A 20755-nucleotide genomic window follows, 5' to 3' on the forward strand; every position below is an offset into this window, starting at 1 on the left:
AGTCCACTAAGATGCTGAGCTTGATACTTTTTTATATTTCCCTTCCTAATGTTGCTCAAAACAGTGATAGAGATTCACCATCAGGAACATGTCGGAACTACGAAGTCAACCTTCTCGGCAGACGGTCGCAGTCATCGGAGCAGGTATCAGCGGCGTATGCACAGCTGCACACTTGCTAAAAGAAGGTCTCTCAGTGACGGTCTTCGAACGCTCAAGCATTGCCGGTGGAATCTGGCACTATGATGACCGCGTTCCCGGCGACCCACCATATCCTAGCAACACGCCGTCTCTTGGGGACTATGAGGTTTCTCAACGAGGTCAATTTTCGTATGTTACGCCTCCATCTGAGCAAAGGAACGAAACACCACAGAATCTGACCTTTCGGGTGGAAGCAAACAACTACCTTTCCGACCTCGAGGCGCACTTCTCACCACCCGGCCCGTGTTACCGAGGCCTACGCAATAACGTCCCGACATACCTCATGGAAAGTAGTCTGGGCCAGTGGCCCGAGGGTACCGAACCCGTTGTTGGTCAAAGAGATGTTGAAAATTACGTCCAAGGCCTGGCAGAAGTGCATGACGTCAACAACCAGACTCTATTTCACACCCGAGTAGATGAGGTCAAGAAGACACACGATGGGCTCAAGTGGGAGTTGCGATCAGTGACGTTGGAGAAAGAAGAGCTTGGTGTTCGGCTCACTGAAAGATTACATCTATTTGATCGAGTTGTCGTGGCTTCGGGGCATTATAACATGCCACGGATTCCTGACATTACTGGACTCAAGGAATGGAAAACAAGGTTTCCCGCCAGGATCATTCATTCAAAGCAGTATCGAAACCCACAGAGGTATCGGGACCAGAATGTGGTGGTTCTTGGTGCTGGTGTGTCTGCTTTGGATATCTGCCGGGAGCTGGATGGAGTTGTAAACAAAGTCTACCAGAGTGCCCGTGGAGGACAGTTTGACCTCCCAGTCTCACTGCTGCCATCATCTACGAGACGAGTGCCGGAAATAGCTAGCTTTATTCTCGATAACGACGAAAGACACCAGCACTTTCCGGAAGAAGGCCAGCATATTCCCGGGAAGATCGCTTTGAAGGACGGCCAGGTACTCGACAAGATTCACCACGTGGTCATGGCAACAGGATATATAACATCTTACCCTTTCCTCCCGCATCTCCATTCCGACACGGCACCAATCACAGAACCAGGGGAATATCTGGTGGTGACATCGGACGGCAACATGGCGCATAACTTGCACAAAGATATCTTCTACATCCCCGACCCAACCTTGGCTTTTGTAGGCGTACCTTATCATGTGGTCACGTTTTCGCTTTTTGATTTTCAGGCCCAGGCGGTGGCAAGAGTGTTTGCTGGGAGAGCAAAGCTTCCAAGTCAAAAATTGATGAGACACGAGTACGAGAGAAGGGTGCTGGAGAGAGGCCTCGGAAGAGGGTTCCACTCGCTGCATCAAGAGGGAAAGGAGTTGGCGTATGTAAGGGAGCTGGTTGAATGGGTCAACGAAGGTGATGTTCATGGAGAGGGGCGGAATGACTGCAACATGAAGGGGCATACCGAGGAGTGGCTGGCGGGATATTATGAGATGAAGGCAAAGACTAGAGGGTTGTTTCCAGGTAGGGGAATTAAATCTGTGGCGGAAGATACTACACTACGCAACTGAGGTTGCGACATCTCGAGACTTCTCGGGTACGGTACCCGTGACGCAAACGGGCATTTCTTTGTGGTTCTCCCATCTGGCTTCTTCTAGAGTCTGGTGGTGCTCTTCCACCGTCTTCTAGCATCTTCATCACACTCAGTCTGTGGCCCAAAGTGGGGCCGAGCAGATGGCAACCGGGCACTGACGTCACCCGAACGTCGGGAGAATCGGATGGGACAGTCCGCCCATAGAGGCTCTCATTTCTTTGCCTTATCACTCATGCGCAAATGAGTTGTTGTTGAGGAAAATAAGGTTATTGGATAGAGGGGCTTCTGGAGAGCAACTGTATGTAAAACTTTGTCTGAGAAAATTCGTTGTTGCAGAGATATTGCCGCAGAGAGTCACGAAATGCCCCAAAAGCTGGGTGTTATGTCCTTTTCCATCCGCGTGTTACGCGCAACAGGTCTGAATTCTACTTCAGTAGTATCTTTGAATTCTTCTTTTCTCACGCTATAACTTGACGTGGAGTGTTTGACGGAGGTCTATCACGCTATCAAGCAATTCGATGAAGAAGGCGAGATCCCATCTGCTTTCCTGGGGGTCCTTCTCCGCAGGGGGCGTCCTTCTACCTTGAGTGCACTCCTATCTCAAAGCTTCCTAACTACACCCCCAGATACTTTGCAGTTCCCAAACATGAAAAGAAGATCAACAGTTCATCACACTCGAAATCGCTTACAAAAACTAATCTCTGGCATCATCAGCACTGGCTTTACCTCCGCACATTTTTTACTGAAAGAAAGGAGCAGTGCATCACCAGATCAAGACCAACATACCAGTCCACCCCCACCAAAAGTGACCTTCAACCATCACATGCCAAATCACACTGACACATGCAAATAGCTACGTAATGGCTACGAACTTGACCATTTCAGGCGGGCTGATTGTGTTTGCCCCAGAGGTGCCCCCCAATGATGTACTTAACAAACCCTTCAGTCCCCAGATTTTGGCGGAAGCTTTTTTTCTTCTTTTTCTTTTCATCGAACTGCAGAAGTCAGCCAGTCAACAAGCATAAAGGCACGTATAATTCACCCCATTTTGTTGTTAACAAACACATACTTCACTAACCAACACAACAGGCACTCTTGCTCGCTCGCTCCGCTGCTGTAGTAAGCTTCTGTTCGTCCACGCCTTCTTGATTTCGCTTGCTGACCAGTCTCTTGCAGATTTGTGTGATTACTTACCTCTCGCTCGTAAATTTTGTGTGACAGCTTGTCACTCGCTGGTGAATTGTTTGTGGTAAGTTTTCGCTCGCTCACTCTTGTTGACCTCGTCTGCTAATGCTGGTTTTTTTCACAGCTGTGCTTGCACACGCTCGCTCGATCCGTTCGCTCGCCCCACGCCACCCATTTATCGCTTTTTCTTTTTTCTTTTTTTTCTCGACAATGGCTCGCAGTGCCATACCTTCCACCACCCGGCCCCAGTACGTCGTCCGTCCGGCACCTCCCGGACCTCCCGACCCTGCGATCCGGGTGCAGGCCTGGCTGGATCGTGTGGTCCGCAAGATGAAGGACGGGGTCCTTCCCATTTTGTCAGTACGTCGAGCCCTGGACGTCTCAATGCTCGGTTCTCCCCAGCGGCGCAAATGGGCCCCAGCTCGCCCATTCCTTCTGGCCAGTTCCAAGGATGGCGGCATCTTCGGAGTGAAGCGCAATCCGGATTTTTCTCCTCCTCGTCCTCGTCCTCCTCGCCCGATTCCTTGTCCTCCTCGTTCTCCGATAGCGGCGACGACGACAAGTCCTCCTCCTCCGACAATTCCTCCTCCGACGATGACGACGATGACGAGTGCTCCTCCTCGTCCTCCATCTTCCGATGCTCTTGTTCCGGTCGTGTTTGTTCCGGTCGTGTTCGTTCCCGTGGTGTTGGTTCCGGTCGTGTTCGCTCCGGCTGTGCCTGCTCCGGTTGTCTTCGCCCCGGTCGTCTTCGCTCCTTGGATTCCGTTGTGAAGAGTGGCGACGTTCTTTTTGGCTTGTTTCTGTGCTTTCGTTTCGTTTTGCTGACTCTGCTTCAGTCATTTTTTGTGATGGTGTGTTGTGCGTGCTTTGCTTTGTCTGTGTTCTGTTGATGCCCCCCCAGCGTTCTCCCAGCCCCCCAGCCCCCAGCGTGTTTTGTGATGTGTGTTCCACCCAGCGTGCCATCTATTATCTCATCTACTATTTATTACCATTTACGGGCGGCGAAGTCGGACTCTGCACCTCCTCGTGGTGTCGCCTGGTAACCTGTTGCGAGTGCACAGGGCCAACGAAGAGACGCAGATGTAGCTATTAGAATCAACATTGCCCACTTTGATTTCATCGGTTCCTTCAGTATTGTCGTGATATTCATGCTGGTTTGTTCATGTTTCCATGCCACTTGTCCATGATTGACCTCTATCAACCGACAAAACAATGATCGCATCACGTTCCAGTTCCATACGAATAATTTCATGTCATACAAACCGCGATAGGTATGAGCTAGTAGTTGAAGACGAAAATGCTTTTTGAAAGCGTGAGAAAAAGCATGTTTCAGGAAAGCCAGAGGGGTTTGTTACACTGGGAACTGAGGAAAAGGCTCAAGTATGTCATAAGATATGATCATAATTGAATGTTGAAGAATTAACAGATCGGGTGTTGTGGTGGCCAGGTGCATTCAGGGGTAATTCAGGGGCTACTATCACAAAACAAGTAAACTAAAAAGCGCAGGGTTAGGGTTATTTTCACTGTCCCTTGTTCAATGCACCTCAAAATTTCTATTCCTCGAGATAAGACTAAATTCATTGTTTCTCCCCATGCGTGATATTCTTTTCTTGTAAAACTTCTCTCCTAGACAGTTCTTACTTCTCTAATCTTACAAGTAAATGCCCTCTAAGTATACTGCCAAGCAGCCGCCCCCTGGCCGGGGTAAGGAGTGACCTTGAGGTTGATGGGAGTGCAGTAGTTGAGGCTCTCGGCGTTTGTTGAGTTTCTACCATACAAAGTCCACTCGGGCCCAGCAGGACCCGAAGCCCTCGGAGGACAAGCGACCCAACCCCAACCGTTGCCATTGAGGTTGATGAACCCACCGCCCTGGTAGGCGGCAAAGCCAGTCGAGGTGCTGCCGGACGGCATGTATGCCGAATGAGCTTGGGTGTATCCGACATTCCAGTCCGGCGTCAGATAGACCTGTTGACCGCCGGGCACCATTGTGTTCATACCAGCTCCGCCGAAGCCGCCTGCCACAATCGATGTGACGTTGCCGGGTGGGCAGTTAGGGTCGACGACAGAAGGGCAGTAGCTCTTGGTTTCTCCTCCAAGCCACAGACGAAGCCCTTGGGCGGTGACGGGCTTGCCGTCAAGCTGGGGGAGCGCCGGGTTTGAGACGGTGAGAGTAAAGGCAGACTCGGCGGGCGGGAGAAGACTGAGGATGTTATTGTTGCAGGTGTACATGAACTTGCTGTAACAGGCTCCATTGCAATAAGACAGGCCTTCACCGGCTGTGACGGGGCAGAGAAATTGGTTCTCCCAGCATACGTACTGAACACAGATCTGAGTTAGTGTGACGCCGTGTGAGGTGATCTGGAAGCTGTGCAATGATTTTGTAGGAGACAAAATCAGGGGTAGGTGGTATAAGCCTGGTTGGTTTGTAGAGGTGGTCACTTACGTTGGTAGGGTCATATTGTGCTGGTCCACATTGCTCCAGAGCACCCAGAACTCGATGGCCTAGGCCAATGAGGACGGCAGCAGTCAGGCTAAATCGAGTCATTTCTGCTATCGATAGGAATATTGTGATGATTGTATCCGAGTGCAAGTGCAAGGCCTTTCAAGCGATAACTGCAGAGTCCTAGGTTCTTGGAAGTGATGGTCGAATGGGAAAGATTCAAGAGGTGTGTTTTCGGAGTGAAAGCCACAGCATTTATATTCCGTTGACGATGCCATGGCACTCGACCCCACGCCTCCTCGTACAAACCTGAGCGGGTAACTGACATGGGTTGCAGACTCTCTGTACATGTAGCATCTCGTATTGCTGCCGTCACTTGTCTGCTGATTAGGCAAGGTCTTGTATCCAAGATGGATTACTGCGCGATGTCTTCCGAGTCAGTTCCGATCAGGTGGACACCAGTTTGTGCCAATGTTACCAAGGAAGTTCACCTTTATCTGCGTGAGGGAGGGATATGGACTGTTCTGTGGAGTACAAGGTGCAACTCTGACTGGCCCGGCCAAGCATCTGGCCGATCTGAGTGTGTAAGAGTGTAGCACCCCAGCCACGCCAAACGCAGGAATAACACTGCCAATGAAAAAAGATAGCGAGCTCTATATGCGGGGTATACATGTCAATGATGATTGCCAAGACCCAGCACACCTGACTTCCATGTTAATAGACCTCGTATTCAGAGTGTCGGATGGGCTGGCTAAATCCATTACTCCATCCGGACTATCCCCGCGCTCAGCAACTGCTGGGCCGCCCGGCTTCGGCTGACTGCGGAAACGCCGGTGTTCGTGTCTTTCGAAGTTGTATTCAGCTTTCTTGTCTCCTGTCACTTGTGTCAATACGGGACACCCGAACAGTCCTGGAGGAAGGTTTGTATAACCTTGGGGTTGGGTACTTACACGGGCATGTCTGATGCAGCTGAGATGTCGCCGCCTCGTGTTTTATTCCTGTTCATCGTGAACTTCATATCAAGAATTATATTGTTGTCCTGCACAGACCCTATCCCGCTGCCTAGGTAATATGGCAAGCTCAACCGACTCTATGCAATCATACGATCTGCTTTTGCACAACTCGTAATCTTGACTGCGACTCATGATCCCATTTTAGTCTTCTGGCCCATTTAAGGCACACCCTACACACAAGATTGCGATAATGTAAATACACTTCAAGGAGAGCCAGAGATCAAATGGTCTTGAAAAAGGAGACACCAGGTACTTGAGGATGATTGTTTATGAAGGCGCGTTCCTGGCCTAGGGCACTTTCTGTTTTCTTTCTCAGCAAGGTTTGAGTTGTCAAGAAAACGCATACTATTTACTCAACTATGCGTCAACGCCTCTCGAACATTTCAGGTTGCCTCCCGTTATATCGAGGATTCACTGACTACCTATTTTCAAGGACCTCACATATCGCGCGAAGCGTATGTACAACCGGGCAAATTCTGTTTCGCAACTTTCGTCCACAGCACGCCCGCATAGTTGATAGACGTATGGGATATGGCAGGTAATCTCGCGCTATGTATGCCTTTGTATACTTGTTGGGCCCCTGTTAAACTCAGTTTGATATGCACCTGAGCCGTGTGTACGGCTTATACGTCTCGAGTTGGGTGTGCATATTGTGTTGTAAGGTGGATAAAACTACCTCACTGCAAAATTATATTGCGCTAAGTCCAGCGCAATGATGTCCATATACAACAGTGACTTGTGTCTCTACCGTAGTAGTTTGTCCAGGTTATCTGTGCCAAGAATCATACCGCAGCAGATACTACGTACCTAGATATGTTCGCAGAGCGAAACATAGCTCAACCTAAAACTTTGCTATCACTGATAAAAATTTGATTCTCGGCACAATTTTATCCACCTCTTGTCGTTGATATATCAATGTCCGACTGCCATCATCACAGCCCCGCAAGTGCCGGCTTCTCCGCACTTCACGGCACCCTTTCGGGTGCCAATTCCGAGTTTAGGGGTTTATTTTGTTGGAGTATATCCGCATAATGCGGAGTATCTTGCTCGAGGCTAATAAAATTCATGCGCGCTCTTCCCTTCATGTGGCTTTCTCTCACCATGAACGATGAATCTGAACGACATCCACATTTCAGTTCCAAAATACCAAGAAATGGCACCTCACAGCCCAACTACATCGAATAATGGGGGAGTCTCTGAGAGAACCAGTACTCTTTCCCAGCCTCAGTTTCTTTTCATCAACGGCAAATACATCCCCAGCTCAGACAATGAAACTTTCCCAGTCAGAAACCCAATAACGGGCAGCGTCCTCTACAACTGTGCTTCTGCTTCGAAGGCTGATTACGAAACCGCCATCGAGAATGCACACTCGGCCTACCAGACGTGGTCACAGACAGGGCCTTCAGCAAGGAGACGCATCTTCCTCAAGGCGGCCGACATTATGGAATCGTACATCACAGGGGACGCTCCAGAGTTCATGTCCCAGGAGGTGTCTGCCACTATGCATTGGGTCAAAATCAACGTCTTTGCCACCGCGGGCCTTTTTCGCGAAACCGCGAGCCTGGCCACTCAAATCAGAGGAGAGATAGTCCCAGCTGACAGGCCCGGAACGACAATTTGGGTGGAAAGGCAGCCGGTGGGCGTGGTGTTTGCGATTTCACCATGGAATGCTCCAGTTGGTTGACTCCTCTTTTCTTCGTCTCTTTGTCGTTTTATTTTCATGACCCAGAGAGCTAATTATCTCTGTACAGATCAACCTCACCGCAAGAGCAATTGCCGTTCCATTGCTCTGCGGCAATACGGTAGTCCTCAAACCATCCGAGTTCAGCCCAAAAAGTCAGGATTTGGCCATACGGGCGTTGACTGCCGCGGGCCTACCACCAGGATGCGTCAACGTTTTGCCCACGAGCGCGGAACGGACGCCTGAGGTGACCGAATTGGCGGTCAAGCACCCCAAGGTTCTTCGAATCAACTTCACGGGAAGCGACAGAGTGGGGAGGATCATCGCTGGCTGGGCGGCCACCTGCCTAAAACAATGTGTCTTGGAACTCGGCGGCAAGGCCCCTGTTATTGTCTTTGAGGATGCCAACATTGACGATGCGGTCGAGGCGGTGGTGTTTGGGGCCTTGGCTTTTAGTGGACAGGTGTGCATGTCGACTGAGCGAGTGATATTGCACAAGTCAATCAGCAGGGAGTTCATAGAGAAACTGCTGAAGAAGGTGGAAACCATCAAGACCGGCAATCACTTGGAGGACCCGGCAGTTTCGATATCTGGATTGTTCACGTCGGCTCATGCAAAACGAGTGATGAGCTTGGTCAAGAGTGCGGTAGACGGTGGTGCGAAACTACTTGCTGGTGACCTCCAAGTCACTGGCCCGAGAGGTACCATTATCCGACCTCATATTCTTGAACATGTCAGCACAAATATGGATATTGCACACGTCGAGACATTTGGGCCTGTCATGTTACTGTCCGAGTTCGAAACGGACGACGAGGCGGTGGCCTCAGCAAATGACAGCGACTTTTCTTTATGTGGGAGTGTCTTCTCAAAAGATACAATGAGGGCCTTGGACATCTCCAAGCGGCTCAGGTTAGGGGCATGTCACATCAACGGGCCGAGCTTATATGTGGAATCCACGCTGCCACAGGGAGGGACAGGGGGTGGCAGTGGATATGGACGCTTTGGTGGAATGGCTGGAGTCGAGGCATTCACTGAGAAAAAGATAATCACTGTTGTGAAACCGGGCCTGAAATTACCCCTTTGAAGTCAGGCTCGGATCCAGCTATTCGTTGGTGAGGATCAAGATGATCTTACATCAATATGCTTCATGTTTCTTGTCACCTTTTGGCAGAGGATCAGGACATAATGGCGAGAAACCTAGGCTTTGTTCATAAACATATCATTATTTCCATCCTCCCAGTGAGCCACCATCCTTCTTGCATGACTTTTTTACAAACTGACAAACACCCAAGGTTTGCCCACTTAATTATTAAGCATGGAAAACCCCAACCCGAAAGTACGAAACGCCTTAAAGAAACACCACCTCTGTGCAGTACAAATTACCATGCTTTTCCCCTTACTACCCGCTTGCTCTGATACATCCTCCTCGACATTTGTTCAGCCTATGCAAAGTTATCCTGTCTGTCCACCCAGATATCTTCCAACTCGTTGAAACTGGAGAAGTGGATCGGACGGTGTTGATCGCTGTAAAACGGCGCAGGTGTATCCAGCTTAACATGGACCGGTTTCTTCTCCAGGCTGCCAAAGGCACTACCCATGAAGCTGTAATTCCACTTCCCTGATTCAGGCACTAGAAAGAAGCCCCTGAACTTTTCACTCAACAGTAACTGCCTCTTCTCGCCCATGGTTGTGGTAAACCCCTGGGGCTGGTCGCTGCCGACATCCTTATTCTCTGCACCCCATTTGTAGCCCTGCGGCGTGAGCGCCCAGGCTGACAGTGAGACACTGCCCGGTGTAAAGGACACTGCCACAGTTAGGGTGCTCTCCTTGCTCCACGATGGGTGGGCATCAAGCAATCGGGCATGATCGGTAACATCCATGGCCGACATATAAGGAAGCTCATTACCAGATGTCGTGTGAATAATGCCGAGAGGCTCCATTCCTTTGAGCATATCATGTTGAGGGAGATGCTGAGGCAGCTGAACATTGCGCAAACCACCAATCTGGGGCACCATGACGATACAGCGAACCTCCTTGACTTGATCATTGTCGGCAGGCGAAGCTCCATACAAATAGCCCGCGACCTGCACTCGAAGATCGGCAATCTGGATAAACTTCTTGAGGATATTTTTGGGCATCACATATGTGATGTCATCCACATCATTGTCCAGTGGTGACACGTACATATTGTTCGCCCTTGTCCGCAAATTCGACGTGGCGATAGCCCTCGTGCGCCACTCGGTCTTGGACGCAAATGTCTGCTGTTCAAACTGCGATGTTGTCGTGACGATAATCTCCTCTCCATGCACATTTTGAGTCTTGGTTGTGACAGCAGTAAGCTGCTGCTGCTCCTGTTGCTGCTTTTCAATCTCGGCAGCTTGTTGTCTCTGGAGAGAGGGGGCCGAAATTTCCATACCCAAGATGATGTCGCGTACTTCGCTACTTGTCAAACTGGAGACATTGACATTATTCTTCTTCCCGTAGTCATTCAGGATCAGATCACGAAGCTGCGTTTCGACCTTGATCCAATCCTCATCCGAGAGGGAGGGCCAGATATGATGATCCTGAGTGATGACAGTCTTGTCGGGACGCAATATCAATTTCGTCTTATCCTGGTTGACGTGCAGGGCACGGAGAATGAGAATAAGACGAGAGAATGCTGTGTATGAAGAAATGCTCTTGAGCCACTCATCGTAGAGGTTGAAAAGAACCATTTGAGGCTCGGTGGCACGCAAAATCATGTCGCCAAGCTTCTCCACCTTCATGGCAGCCTGGAAGGGAAGCTGGAGCTCAGAAGCGCGAATCGAGATATTGGGGAAGTCCAGGAGATTGACCTCCAGAGGATCCAAAAGACCCTTCCGCGTGACAATGAGCTGCTTGGGCTGCTCTTCTACTGGAAGGGATCTGATCAATGCTGCCACTTCTTCAGCCGTTTTCCATTTCGCCAACTGGCCCAAGCGCTTCTGCCCTGCCCAGACGCTGGTGTGGATAATCTTCAGGAACAGCTGCCCAGTCCGAGGGTTGAAGATAAAGATGGCACCGTTGATGGGCTTCGTGGTCAGGTTACCCTCGAAGGTCTTGTGGATCGTCACACGGTACACATTTGTGTCGTCAATGAAGAGCTGAGTCTGATTGCTGAAAAGCTCGGAATAATTTTGCGAGTTGAGGAACTCTTGGTTGCTCTCAGAGGCATACAGCTGAAGACCTTTGCGGATACGCTCACGCAACACATAAAGAGCAGGATTGGCCTTCATGATCTTGGACATGGCTTGCTGAACCAGCGTTTTCAGGCCTGGGAAGTACTGGCCGTAAGCAGAATAGAGGTTGTAGGCAAGGTCGATACCAATCATGAGGCCGGTAGGCGATGGGTACAAGCTCATGCTATCGGTGGTGTAATCCAGATACTTGGCCCTGACATATCTTTCAATATCATGGGAGTCGTAGTCGCCGTAGCGCAGCTGAACGTCAATCCAGAACTTGTTTGTCGTGGTTGCCTCGATGACATCTTTGTTGTCGAACAGGAGGGACGGTCGCGTAACATTCCACTTGTGGCTGGCAAACAGCTGGATGTCCGCGCAGGAACTGTTCATCTTGTAGGATTTACGCGGGTGGATCGTCTCTTTCTGAACAGATTCAATGCTCAGAGCTTCCAGTTCCTGATCAAAGACCTGGCAGAGATCCATGACAACCGACTCGTGTATTTTCTGCCACAGATGGGCGCGGAAGATCTGGATCAAAGAGATCTTGAGGGTCGGGATCTTGCCGTGAAGGAAAATACCAGTCAAATCCAGTTGGACCTGGAAACCAACGTAAACATTTGCTCTGTTGATGGTTGGGCTCCACCAAAGAGTGAATCGACGGTTGGGGATTTGATTGAGACCGGACCGCTGGGCGTTTGTGAGCTTTTTGAACTTCATTGATCTGGGAAATAGTTAGTACAATGCATGCTGAGGTGTGGATTAGGGGGGGTTTACGCACTCTTCGAAACCGGAGGCCCGCTCCCAGAATAGACCCTCCCAAGAAGGGAAGCCTGTTGCCTTGAAAAGAGTATGCTCGAGAATCGTCTCAACACCTCCCAGTGCCTGAATGACATCGGTGCGATAGGCATTGAGGTTCCAAAGTTTGCCATCGTGTCGCTGACTGGTCCACCAGAACGGATTGCTCTTCATCAACTGATAAATCTTGAACTCTGCCCGGGTGCGGAACCCCTTGTCGAAGCTCAGCGTGCTGCGGTCCTTTTGGAACAGCGTGTTGATGCGCGGCAGACCCCGATCCCAGCTGTCTTCTAGATCCTCCAAGGTCAGCCTCCTGTTTTGCTGGTTGGCCTCGAGCCTCTTCTGCGAATATTCCGTCCAGACGCGTTGGGAATCGATGAACTCGGCCTCCCAGGGAATGATGTAGCGGAAGATGTTGGGAATAAGGGTTTCCTCGTCGTGAGACATGCCGGCACGGTAATGAGTGACCCCGACATCGGTCTGCTTGGACCATCGCTTATCGCTCGTTGGGATCAAGATGTGAGACCCAGAGATCATACCCAGACCACCAAGTTCTTTCGGGGTATAAAATACAGCAGGCGGGAACCGCGACGGCATCTTTGAGTTGAGGCCAATCTTGACTCGGGTTTGGATCTTAGTCTCACACTTGACAATTGTGTCAAGTAGATTGACAGTCGAAACAGCAGCCTCGCGGTAGTACGTGAAGAGAGCGATCAAGGCAGTGTTCCACTTGTTGGCAATCTTGGTGAACGTGGTTGAGCCCGAGGACATGAGGATTTGGCGAATGCGGTTGTTGAACTTCTGAATGTCCTCCTCGGTAACCTGCAAAAAGGCGTGGGCGGTGCGCTCCTTGGTGGCGTTGTTCACCAGTGACCAAACGCTGTCCTTGACGGGAAACTCGTCATTCTGGTTGCGAATCTTGGGCAAAATGCGCACCTCGAAGCCGCACATTGAGAACAGGAGGTTTGGGTTGTCCTTGCTGTAGACACTTGCAAATGTGTCTTCCCACTCGATGGTCGTGACGGATCTTGGTAGTCGATTCTTCAGATCCCAAAAGACAGCCCTGCCGAGGTTGACATCGTGTCTCATCAAGCGCATGCGAGAATCTCTCGGCCAGCATTTCTTGCTCTTGTACCCGATGACATTCTCAAAATTTGGATCCGGTTGTTCGGTAAGAAACCGCTGGATGAGGTCGCGCGATTCGTCAGCCGTGAAGCGGAGAAAGACCCAAATTTTGTCAATGTATCTGGTGTACAGTCTAATGGGGTGTCTCGTCTCCGTGTCGCGATCCTGGAACTGGAGGAAATCGTTGGGGCTTTGAGGCGGGCCGGCAATCTCGCTGGCGCGCTGAGGCCCCAGGAGTAGAAGGTCGAGAATCAGCCCATAATACTGGAAAACAAACGCCGAAAACTGAAGGCCACGAATCATGCCGTAACTATTGACATGGCTCATGTCTTTGTAGGTCAGTGTGACGTTGTTCTTGGCTGTAATGTAGTCGGCCAAATTGTGGTCCATGATGAGGCGAAGTAGCGAATTGAGCAACGTGAGCTCGATCTTCTCGTACACCTTGGACAAGGAGGTCTCGATCATGACGTTGCACTCCCCATTTGCGGTTTCCCAGACTTGGTCGAGATTGTTGATACCTTGAGCCCACTTGTACACGAGGAGAGGAGGGACCTCAGAGTCCGACGGCTTGATCCAAGCAGGAAAGAGGTGACGCTGGTCGGCTTGATACCAGAGATACTGATCCAGGTAGGCATCGCTGATCTTCTCAATGGGCTCAATGTCGTACACAGGGTTGATGGTGCTATAATTGTCGTTCATATCAATGCCCACCTCCTTGAAGGCCCGCTGCGTCAAGAGGAAGCGCTTGATCCGCTCGAGAGTAGTTCCCGGGCTGTCGTATGCCTGTTCAATAAGGGCCAGCTCTTCTCTTTGGCTCTGGTTAAGTCTCCCCTTGGTGGAGTAGGCTTCGCGGAGACGCTCGAGGGCCAAGATGAGGATCTTGGTATCATGCTTGTAGGAAACACTCGGGAAAGGAATAGGGGAGAACTTGCGGGACTCGAGCCAATGCACAGTGGTCGTATAGATGGCCACGGCCTCCTCGGAGGATACATATGGTCCATCTTTCATATGGTTGTGTTGCCTTTCCTGCTCAGCCTTGAGCCAGAGACGGGTAAGGCGGCCGACGTTCTTCTTGGCGACGGTCTTGTCCACGGTGGCACCCCTTCTGATGCGCTCTCTGTTGTAGTGAGCAACCGAGACCCACCAATCAGCCTTGGACTTGACATATCTGAGGATGATGTTCTCAATAGCAGCAGGCAATCCTGGGACCTTCCACGGAATATTGCTCTTCCAGCACCTCCAGGCCTCAGAGAGATGCTGCAACACGGTGTTGACCTTGTTTTGTTTGATACCCTCGGGCATCATATCCATCAGGTCCGCCATGACCGAAGCCCGAAGCTCGAGATCGAAATGTGACTCGACACGCTGCTTCGTGACGGTCTTGGCAACGCCTTTGCTGTGGCGGCCTTCAAACTGACGAGACAGCAAATTTCCAAGCCAGCGCTCCAGCAAGGGGATAATACCGCGCATGAAAAACAGCCAGACTCTCCAGGCAGGAGCCCAGAAACCGCAGCCAGGGCCTTTGCCAACAGGGCCCGCGTTAAACCGGTAGTAAATCAAGTGCTTCAAATCCTTGCAAGAGCGAATCTGGTGCATGAGCTTGTACTTGTATCGATACATTCCCGTCAGCTGTCCCACATGGTTGAACGCATAGAGGATACCATCGGCGAGCTGAAATGCGTCAATGTTACCCAGCCGATATTGCACTTGGGCATCGACAATGAGCTTGGTGAGCCGCAAGATCTCTCGCATTAGATGAAAGGCGTTTCCAAATCTCGACTTTTTGCGTTCCTTGGTGGTGAGAGTCTTGACGGGCTTCAGGTTGAAATTGTAATCAAGATGGAGATAGGTAAGGTTCTTGCGATGAATCAACAAGTTAAGCATGTTGAAACCTTGGCGACAGACTTGAAGACCTGCCTCTACCCAGTCGATGGTTGTCTGCTGGAAGAACTTGGTCTGCTTCAGGGACCTGAGCAAGCTTTGCTTTTGCAACGACTTGGGCTTCTTCTTGTGAAGCTCGTTGAGGACGTACGTCTTCAAAAGCTTCTGGTATGAGACGCGAACCTTCACAGGCTGCTTTGGTGGACAGTGTTCGAGGTACCAGTGCTTGATTAGAGGAACATCTTGAGCCCGAACCATACGCCCAGAGCGACGGTCAAATGGAAACGGTGCCCACCACAGTTCTATCGCAGATGCCGTGTCGTCTGTATAAAGCTCCTCGTCGGCCATGAACGGCTCAACACCCACGGGAAGCTCGAACTCCTCCTCTTCTGGCTCCTCGTTGCTGCCCTGGCCAAAAAGTTCGTCTTCATGACTGATGGTGAGGTTCTTCGGCGCCACGGCCCGAGATGAGATGGGGTTGATGCTGGTGTCGAAGTAGAATGCAGGGAGATTGTGGTCCTCTGTTCGGGTGTACACTACCTGAGGATGCGAATGCCAGGAAAGGTGGACGCTGCGCGGGAGAGCATTGTAAAGATAGGGATAGGACACTCGACATTCAGTTCGGATGGGGTTTCTGAAAATGATGCGGTCCATGGCGTTGAACTCGCCGAAATCCTCGTCATTGGGGTCGATATCTTTGTAAAGTGGCTCAAAGCGAGGACCGCCAGGCAGCGCAACATTCAAGGCTTTGGCCGTGAGAAAGCTCTTGAGCTCGAAGAGATAAAAGTAATTCTGATCAACAACCTCAGATACCAAAGGACGACTGAGCCGATATAAGCTCGCCATTTGTGGCAGTGTGAGGTTCCATGTCTTGTAGCTTGGGCCATTGACATGTGTCGTGTCCAGGAGAGGTTGATGGTCATAAAACCATTCGTACACAGCAGCCTCTTCGTCTTCGTCGAGCTCCATCTGGATCGGCTCCAGCGGTTCGACATCCTCGATGTTCTCGGACCAAGAAAGGGGTGGCTCTTCATCGTCAAACGGAGGGAACCGCATCCGTTTGAACAGTCTTCGATCGCTCTTCTCCTTGCGCATGGTCGTCCACATAGTAGCCCACTGTGCAAAAAATACGGGTTCGATGACGCGTGGAATCTCATTGACGAGCGTCAGGCAACCATTGACATGGTAGAGCACCTTGACCTCCCTCGCTGATTCCCAAGGCATCGGCATGTTCTCGAGCAGCTTCAAAACTGCATGAGGCATGAATTTCAGCGCACCAAGATAGCTTCGCTTGTCATTGGTGTACTTCTTCTGCGAGACGTCGCCGATATCCTTCACAATCTTACGCAGGTGTTCCGGCGGCATATCGGCCTTTTGCGTTTCCACGAAGCCACCCTTCCGCTTCTCGCCAAACCGATTGCGCTGGTCCCGAAGCCATTCCTTCTTCTTTTGGGCAAACTTGGCAATCTGAGGGTTCGTGGGAGGCTGGTATCCAGGGGGAGGTGGTGCCGGAATAGCAGGCGGCGGAGGAAGTGAGGACGGCGGTCCGGGCGGCGGCGGCGGAGGGGGTGGAGGCGGAGGACCCCATCCGGGGGGAGGAGGAGGGAAAGACATCTCTATACGGCCTCAGGAGGGATTCTCGGATGGAGTTTGAGAGGGAAGGATGAAGGTCGCCTTGTTGGCGTTCGTGGCCGTCGGTAACTTTGTCTATCGCAGTGGTCGAAGATTGTCCGCTGCTAAAGGAGATGGAGTGTGGGTGTTTCTCTTATTATGACGTCCGCATTTCCGGGCAGGAGAGAGAAAGCGACAATCCCTCAGCGGCTCACGGCGATTAGTGGCGTGATGTGAGGTTGGTTGTTGTGTTGGTGAAGCCAGAAATTGGCTGTCGCCTTGGTTTAGAAAATCTCGAACTGGAACAGCTCTTCGCGACGGCGAGAACAGCGCGCGAAACTGCTGCTAGCGCGCCCGGGTCCCTGTCAACCGTCCCATCTGTGCCAAGCCCCCCGTTTGAAGCCACCGTTGCCCCGATAAATGCAGACCGTACAGGTATGTCTGCGATGGATGCACGTGCGGGGTCAGCTGACCTGTCTCAGTGGCGGGTTGGATGGGCTTGACTCACAGGCCAGGGAGCCCCACAAGAACAATATTTGGAGAGCTCTTTCACTTCTACGGCTTGCACGATTCCGGCCAACTTGCGCAAAAATCTCACGAGTGCCAATCCTCAGGTGTTGTCGTTTAGAACTGCTGCAGGTGCCAGTCATAAAAAGTAGGGACGAGGCCCGAAGAGCAGCTCCATTAGTTTCGAGTCTGTCACAGCGCTCCGCTCCAGGCGAAACAGCATTCGCTAGCCCCAAATCCGCCCCACCAGAAAATCACCATTCACCGAAAATTAATTATCGAACCCCTCCAACCCGTCAGACTTTTGCTGTGCATCGCCGGCAACCCACGATCGCCCTTGCGCAAAGTTATTCGTGATCTCCGATCTCACCACCCCCGAAGGATAACTTTTTTGACGACTAACCGCAACCATGTCTCGCTTCTTCCGCGGCGGTGACGACAGCTCGAGCGAGAGCAGCTCTGAGGAGGAGGAGCTGTACTCCACTTCCGAGGACGAGGAGGAGCAGGAGGAGCAGGAGGAGTCTTCTGAGGAGGAGGAGGAGGAGGATGAGGAGTCCTCCAGCGACGATGAGGCCGGTCCTGCCAAGAAGGGTCTGTCTCGCTTCTTGCTTGACCAAGCATCCTCCGACAGCGAGGAGAGCGAGGAGGAGGGGACAACAAAGGTCAAGAGCGCCAAGGACAAGAGACATGACGAACTCGAGGCGACCATCTCCCTTATTCAGAACGGCCAGAAGATCAATGACTGGGGCTCTATTGCGAATGGTTTGTGGTTGCTTGCCCATCTTGTCGCTCGTCTGCTAACATGTAGCCAGAATTCGACAAGCTCAACCGTCAAGTCGTCAAGCTCCAGGATGGCGGCAAGGCGCCGAAGAGCTACATCAAGTGCATTGCGGAGTTGGAGGACTTTATGAATGAGACCCTTGCCAAGCAGAAGGTCACCCCCAAGAAGATGAACGCCACCAACGCCCGTGGTCTCAACGCCGTGAAGCAACGCGTCAAGAAGAACAACAAGGATTACCAGAGCCAGATCGATGCTTTCCGAAAAGACAGCGATGCCTTCATGGAATCCGATGACGAGGTCGCCCCCCCACCCAAACCATCCGCCGACAAGCTGCGTGTCAAGGAAACTTATATTCCCGAGGCGGCTGATGAGGATGAAGACAAGGGCTTTGCCCGGGTCGACAAGCGTGGAAAGGCCATGCCCTTCTCTCCAGAGAGCATCCTCAAGCATCTCCGCGCCATTCTGGAGTCAAGAGGCAGGAAGAATACCGATCGTATCGAGCAAATCAAGATCATGGAGGAGCTCAGCAAGGTGGCCAACACCCCCTACCTCAAGATCAGAGTTCTCCAGGCTCTTGTATCTGCCCGGTATGATCTCGGTGCTGGTGCCGGAAATGTGATGCCCCTTGAGCACTGGAAGGCGGCTGAGAAGGAGCTGTCTGCCTTGCTCAAGATTCTCGAGACCGAGAAGGATCACGTTGTGATTGAGAATGCTGAGGAGTGGGATGATGATGACAAGCAACCAACCCTTGCCGCTGGTGAGAGCTATATCAAGATCCCCGGCAGCATCGTGTCGTATATCGAGCGTCTTGATGATGAGCTCACCCGCTCCCTTCAGGCCATCGACCCTCACACGTCTGAATACATTGAGCGGTTGACCGACGAGGGTTCTCTGTACAACATTGTTTTGCAAGGTCTCCTGTACTACGAGACCATCCGCAAAGACGCCTCGCTCGAAGTTCCCCAGGAGAGTCTCAACAGAATCATGCAAAGACGCCTGGATCATGTGTACTTCAAGGTATGGACCTTTCAGGCCCCGTCCAGTGTAATGCCTATTTGCTAACGAAAAATAGCCAGCTCAAGTCATCAAAATCTTGGAAGAGAACGCCTGGAAGCAGGTCTCTGCGGGCGTCGACTCCGCCATCACGCCCCGTAATAAGTCGGAGGATGCCAGCCAACTCGTCAACGTCCTTTGCAACTACCTTTTCGAGCACAGCGAAGGCATTATCCGTGCCCGCGCCATGCTCTGTCAGGTCTACTTCTTGGCGTTGCACGATGAGTACTACAAGGCCCGTGACATGATGCTCACATCTCACTTGCAGGAGAGCATTTCCAACTTCGACATTGCCACCCAAATTCTCTACAACCGTACCCTTGTTCAAGTTGGTCTCTGCGCCTTCCGCAAGGGTCTCGTGTATGACGCCCAAAACACTCTCCAAGAGATTTGCGGCAGCGGGCGCCAAAAGGAGCTTCTTGCCCAGGGTGTCATGATTCAGCGCTTCAACCAAGTTTCTCCCGAGCAAGAGCGCCTTGAGAAACAACGGCAGCTACCCTTCCACATGCACATCAACCTTGAGCTCTTGGAGTGTGTGTACTTGACCTGCAGCATGCTTCTTGAGATCCCGCTGTTGGCTCAGACTGGTTCGTCTCCCGATATCAAGAAGCGCGTCATCAGCAAGACATATCGCCGTATGCTCGAGTACCATGAGCGCCAAATCTTTACCGGCCCTCCCGAGAACACCCGCGACCACGTCATGCAGGCGTCCAAGGCCCTCGCGGCTGGTGAGTGGAAGAAGGCTACGCACTTCATCCACAGCATCAAGATCTGGGAGCTCATGCCAAGCGCCGAGGACATCAAGACGATGCTCGCTAAGCAGATTCAGGAGGAGGGTCTGCGCACTTACCTGTTCACATATGCGCCCTTCTACGACACACTGGCCATCTCCACATTGAGCGCCATGTTTGAGCTCGACTCCAGGAAGGTGGCTGCCGTTGTCAGCAAGATGATCAGCCACGAGGAGCTTGCGGCTGCCCTCGATCAGGTCACCGAGACCGTCATCTTCCGCAAGGGTGTGGAGCTCAGCCGTCTGCAGAGCTTGGCCCTGGCTCTCTCAGACAAAGCGAGCTCGCTCATCGAGACCAACGAGCGCACACTGGAGCAGCGGACACAAGGATCAGCCAATGCCTTCAGCAGGAAGGATGGTCAACGAGGTGGTCAGCGGGGCGGTGGCCAACGGGGTGGCAGAGGCGGGGCGCGGACTGGAGGAAACGCTCAGCGACAGGCTGGTGGCACCCAGTTTACGGGTGGTGCTCTGGGTGCTGCGGTCCGCGGTTAAGGTTGTCGCGATGGGTATACATGGTTTTCGTTGCGCTATTGCATTGGGCTTGGCATGTTACGTATCAAAAATGGTCTCGGGGTGCGTTTAGGTGTTGCACCACGTTTAGATCATAGGCAGGCAGTCAAGAATCGTGGGGCTTTTAATATTTGATTCAATGTCTTTTCTTGTGACTTGTTTACAATTGTATGGTGGTATTGTTTTTTAATGTTTGCTGGCATGGATGTCTCACTCAAAAACGATGTCGAGGACGGCAAAGCAATAGGAAGTTGAGTAATTGGCTGATGCCTTGTCTGGAATTTACCAAGTAATGAGATGCAGATTCATGACCTTAGTGTAGTCTTGCGAGGGTATAAAGGGCACGCTGCTGTCTCCTGAATACCCTCACAACAGCATATTACCAACTACTACCGTAAAGGTACACGGGGTCTATTCAAAGCACCGAGGGCACAGAAAATGATGAAATAGGGGTAGAGGCTTGGAGAAATCAGCAAGGCAAA

General features: G+C 51.6%; 5 protein-coding genes across 5 annotated transcripts; 3 read left to right on the forward strand and 2 right to left on the reverse strand.

The window, feature by feature from the left end:
* Positions 1 to 88: 88 nt before the first annotated feature.
* Positions 89 to 1678, forward strand: QC762_711480 (uncharacterized protein; the record flags this gene model as incomplete). The annotated part of the gene is made up of 1 exon (XM_062893999.1): positions 89 to 1678. The coding sequence occupies one exon, from the start codon at positions 89 to 91 to the stop codon at positions 1676 to 1678; it is 1590 nt and encodes a 529-aa protein (XP_062739856.1).
* A 2675-nt stretch (positions 1679 to 4353) lies between these two features.
* Positions 4354 to 6079, reverse strand: QC762_711490 (uncharacterized protein). Its single transcript, XM_062894000.1, has 2 exons — positions 5330 to 6079; positions 4354 to 5202 (listed from the first exon to the last, which is right to left on the reverse strand). The coding sequence occupies exons 1-2, from the start codon at positions 5429 to 5431 to the stop codon at positions 4555 to 4557; spliced, it is 750 nt and encodes a 249-aa protein (XP_062739857.1). The 5' UTR covers positions 5432 to 6079; the 3' UTR covers positions 4354 to 4554.
* Positions 6080 to 7270: 1191 nt separating this feature from the next.
* Positions 7271 to 9231, forward strand: QC762_711500 (uncharacterized protein). The gene is made up of 2 exons (XM_062894001.1): positions 7271 to 8014; positions 8091 to 9231. The coding sequence occupies exons 1-2, from the start codon at positions 7448 to 7450 to the stop codon at positions 9102 to 9104; spliced, it is 1581 nt and encodes a 526-aa protein (XP_062739858.1). The 5' UTR covers positions 7271 to 7447; the 3' UTR covers positions 9105 to 9231.
* Positions 9127 to 16966, reverse strand: PRP8 (pre-mRNA-splicing factor 8). Its single transcript, XM_062894002.1, has 2 exons — positions 11999 to 16966; positions 9127 to 11941 (listed from the first exon to the last, which is right to left on the reverse strand). Exons 1-2 carry the CDS (start codon positions 16633 to 16635, stop codon positions 9463 to 9465), a joined length of 7116 nt encoding a protein of 2371 aa, XP_062739859.1. The 5' UTR covers positions 16636 to 16966; the 3' UTR covers positions 9127 to 9462.
* Positions 16967 to 17157: 191 nt separating this feature from the next.
* Positions 17158 to 20474, forward strand: NIP1 (Translation initiation factor 3 subunit c). The gene is made up of 3 exons (XM_062894003.1): positions 17158 to 17901; positions 17952 to 18937; positions 18993 to 20474. The coding sequence occupies exons 1-3, from the start codon at positions 17550 to 17552 to the stop codon at positions 20253 to 20255; spliced, it is 2601 nt and encodes an 866-aa protein (XP_062739860.1). The 5' UTR covers positions 17158 to 17549; the 3' UTR covers positions 20256 to 20474.
* The last annotated feature ends 281 nt before the right edge of the window (positions 20475 to 20755 follow it).

This window comes from Podospora pseudocomata, chromosome 7, assembly GCF_035222375.1.
Source record: "Podospora pseudocomata strain CBS 415.72m chromosome 7, whole genome shotgun sequence".
Classification (NCBI taxonomy): Eukaryota; Fungi; Ascomycota; class Sordariomycetes; order Sordariales; family Podosporaceae; genus Podospora; species Podospora pseudocomata.

What these genes read in the sequence shown, in the direction of transcription:
- QC762_711490 (XM_062894000.1), bottom strand. Translation starts at nt 5,431, where the DNA reads ATGACTCGATTTAGCCTGACTGCTGCCGTCCTCATTGGCCTAGGCCAT. An exon ending in CACAATATGACCCTACCAAC is followed by an intron (nt 5,203 to 5,329) that starts GTAAGTGACCAC and finishes ATCTGTGTTCAG; the next exon opens with TACGTATGCTGGGAGAACCA.
- QC762_711500 (XM_062894001.1), top strand. Translation starts at nt 7,448, where the DNA reads ATGAATCTGAACGACATCCACATTTCAGTTCCAAAATACCAAGAAATG. An exon ending in TTTCACCATGGAATGCTCCA is followed by an intron (nt 8,015 to 8,090) that starts GTTGGTTGACTC and finishes ATCTCTGTACAG; the next exon opens with ATCAACCTCACCGCAAGAGC.
- PRP8 (XM_062894002.1), bottom strand. Translation starts at nt 16,635, where the DNA reads ATGTCTTTCCCTCCTCCTCCCCCCGGATGGGGTCCTCCGCCTCCACCC. An exon ending in CGGGCCTCCGGTTTCGAAGA is followed by an intron (nt 11,942 to 11,998) that starts GTGCGTAAACCC and finishes ACTATTTCCCAG; the next exon opens with ATCAATGAAGTTCAAAAAGC.
- NIP1 (XM_062894003.1), top strand. Translation starts at nt 17,550, where the DNA reads ATGTCTCGCTTCTTCCGCGGCGGTGACGACAGCTCGAGCGAGAGCAGC. An exon ending in CTGGGGCTCTATTGCGAATG is followed by an intron (nt 17,902 to 17,951) that starts GTTTGTGGTTGC and finishes ACATGTAGCCAG; the next exon opens with AATTCGACAAGCTCAACCGT. An exon ending in TGGATCATGTGTACTTCAAG is followed by an intron (nt 18,938 to 18,992) that starts GTATGGACCTTT and finishes AACGAAAAATAG; the next exon opens with CCAGCTCAAGTCATCAAAAT.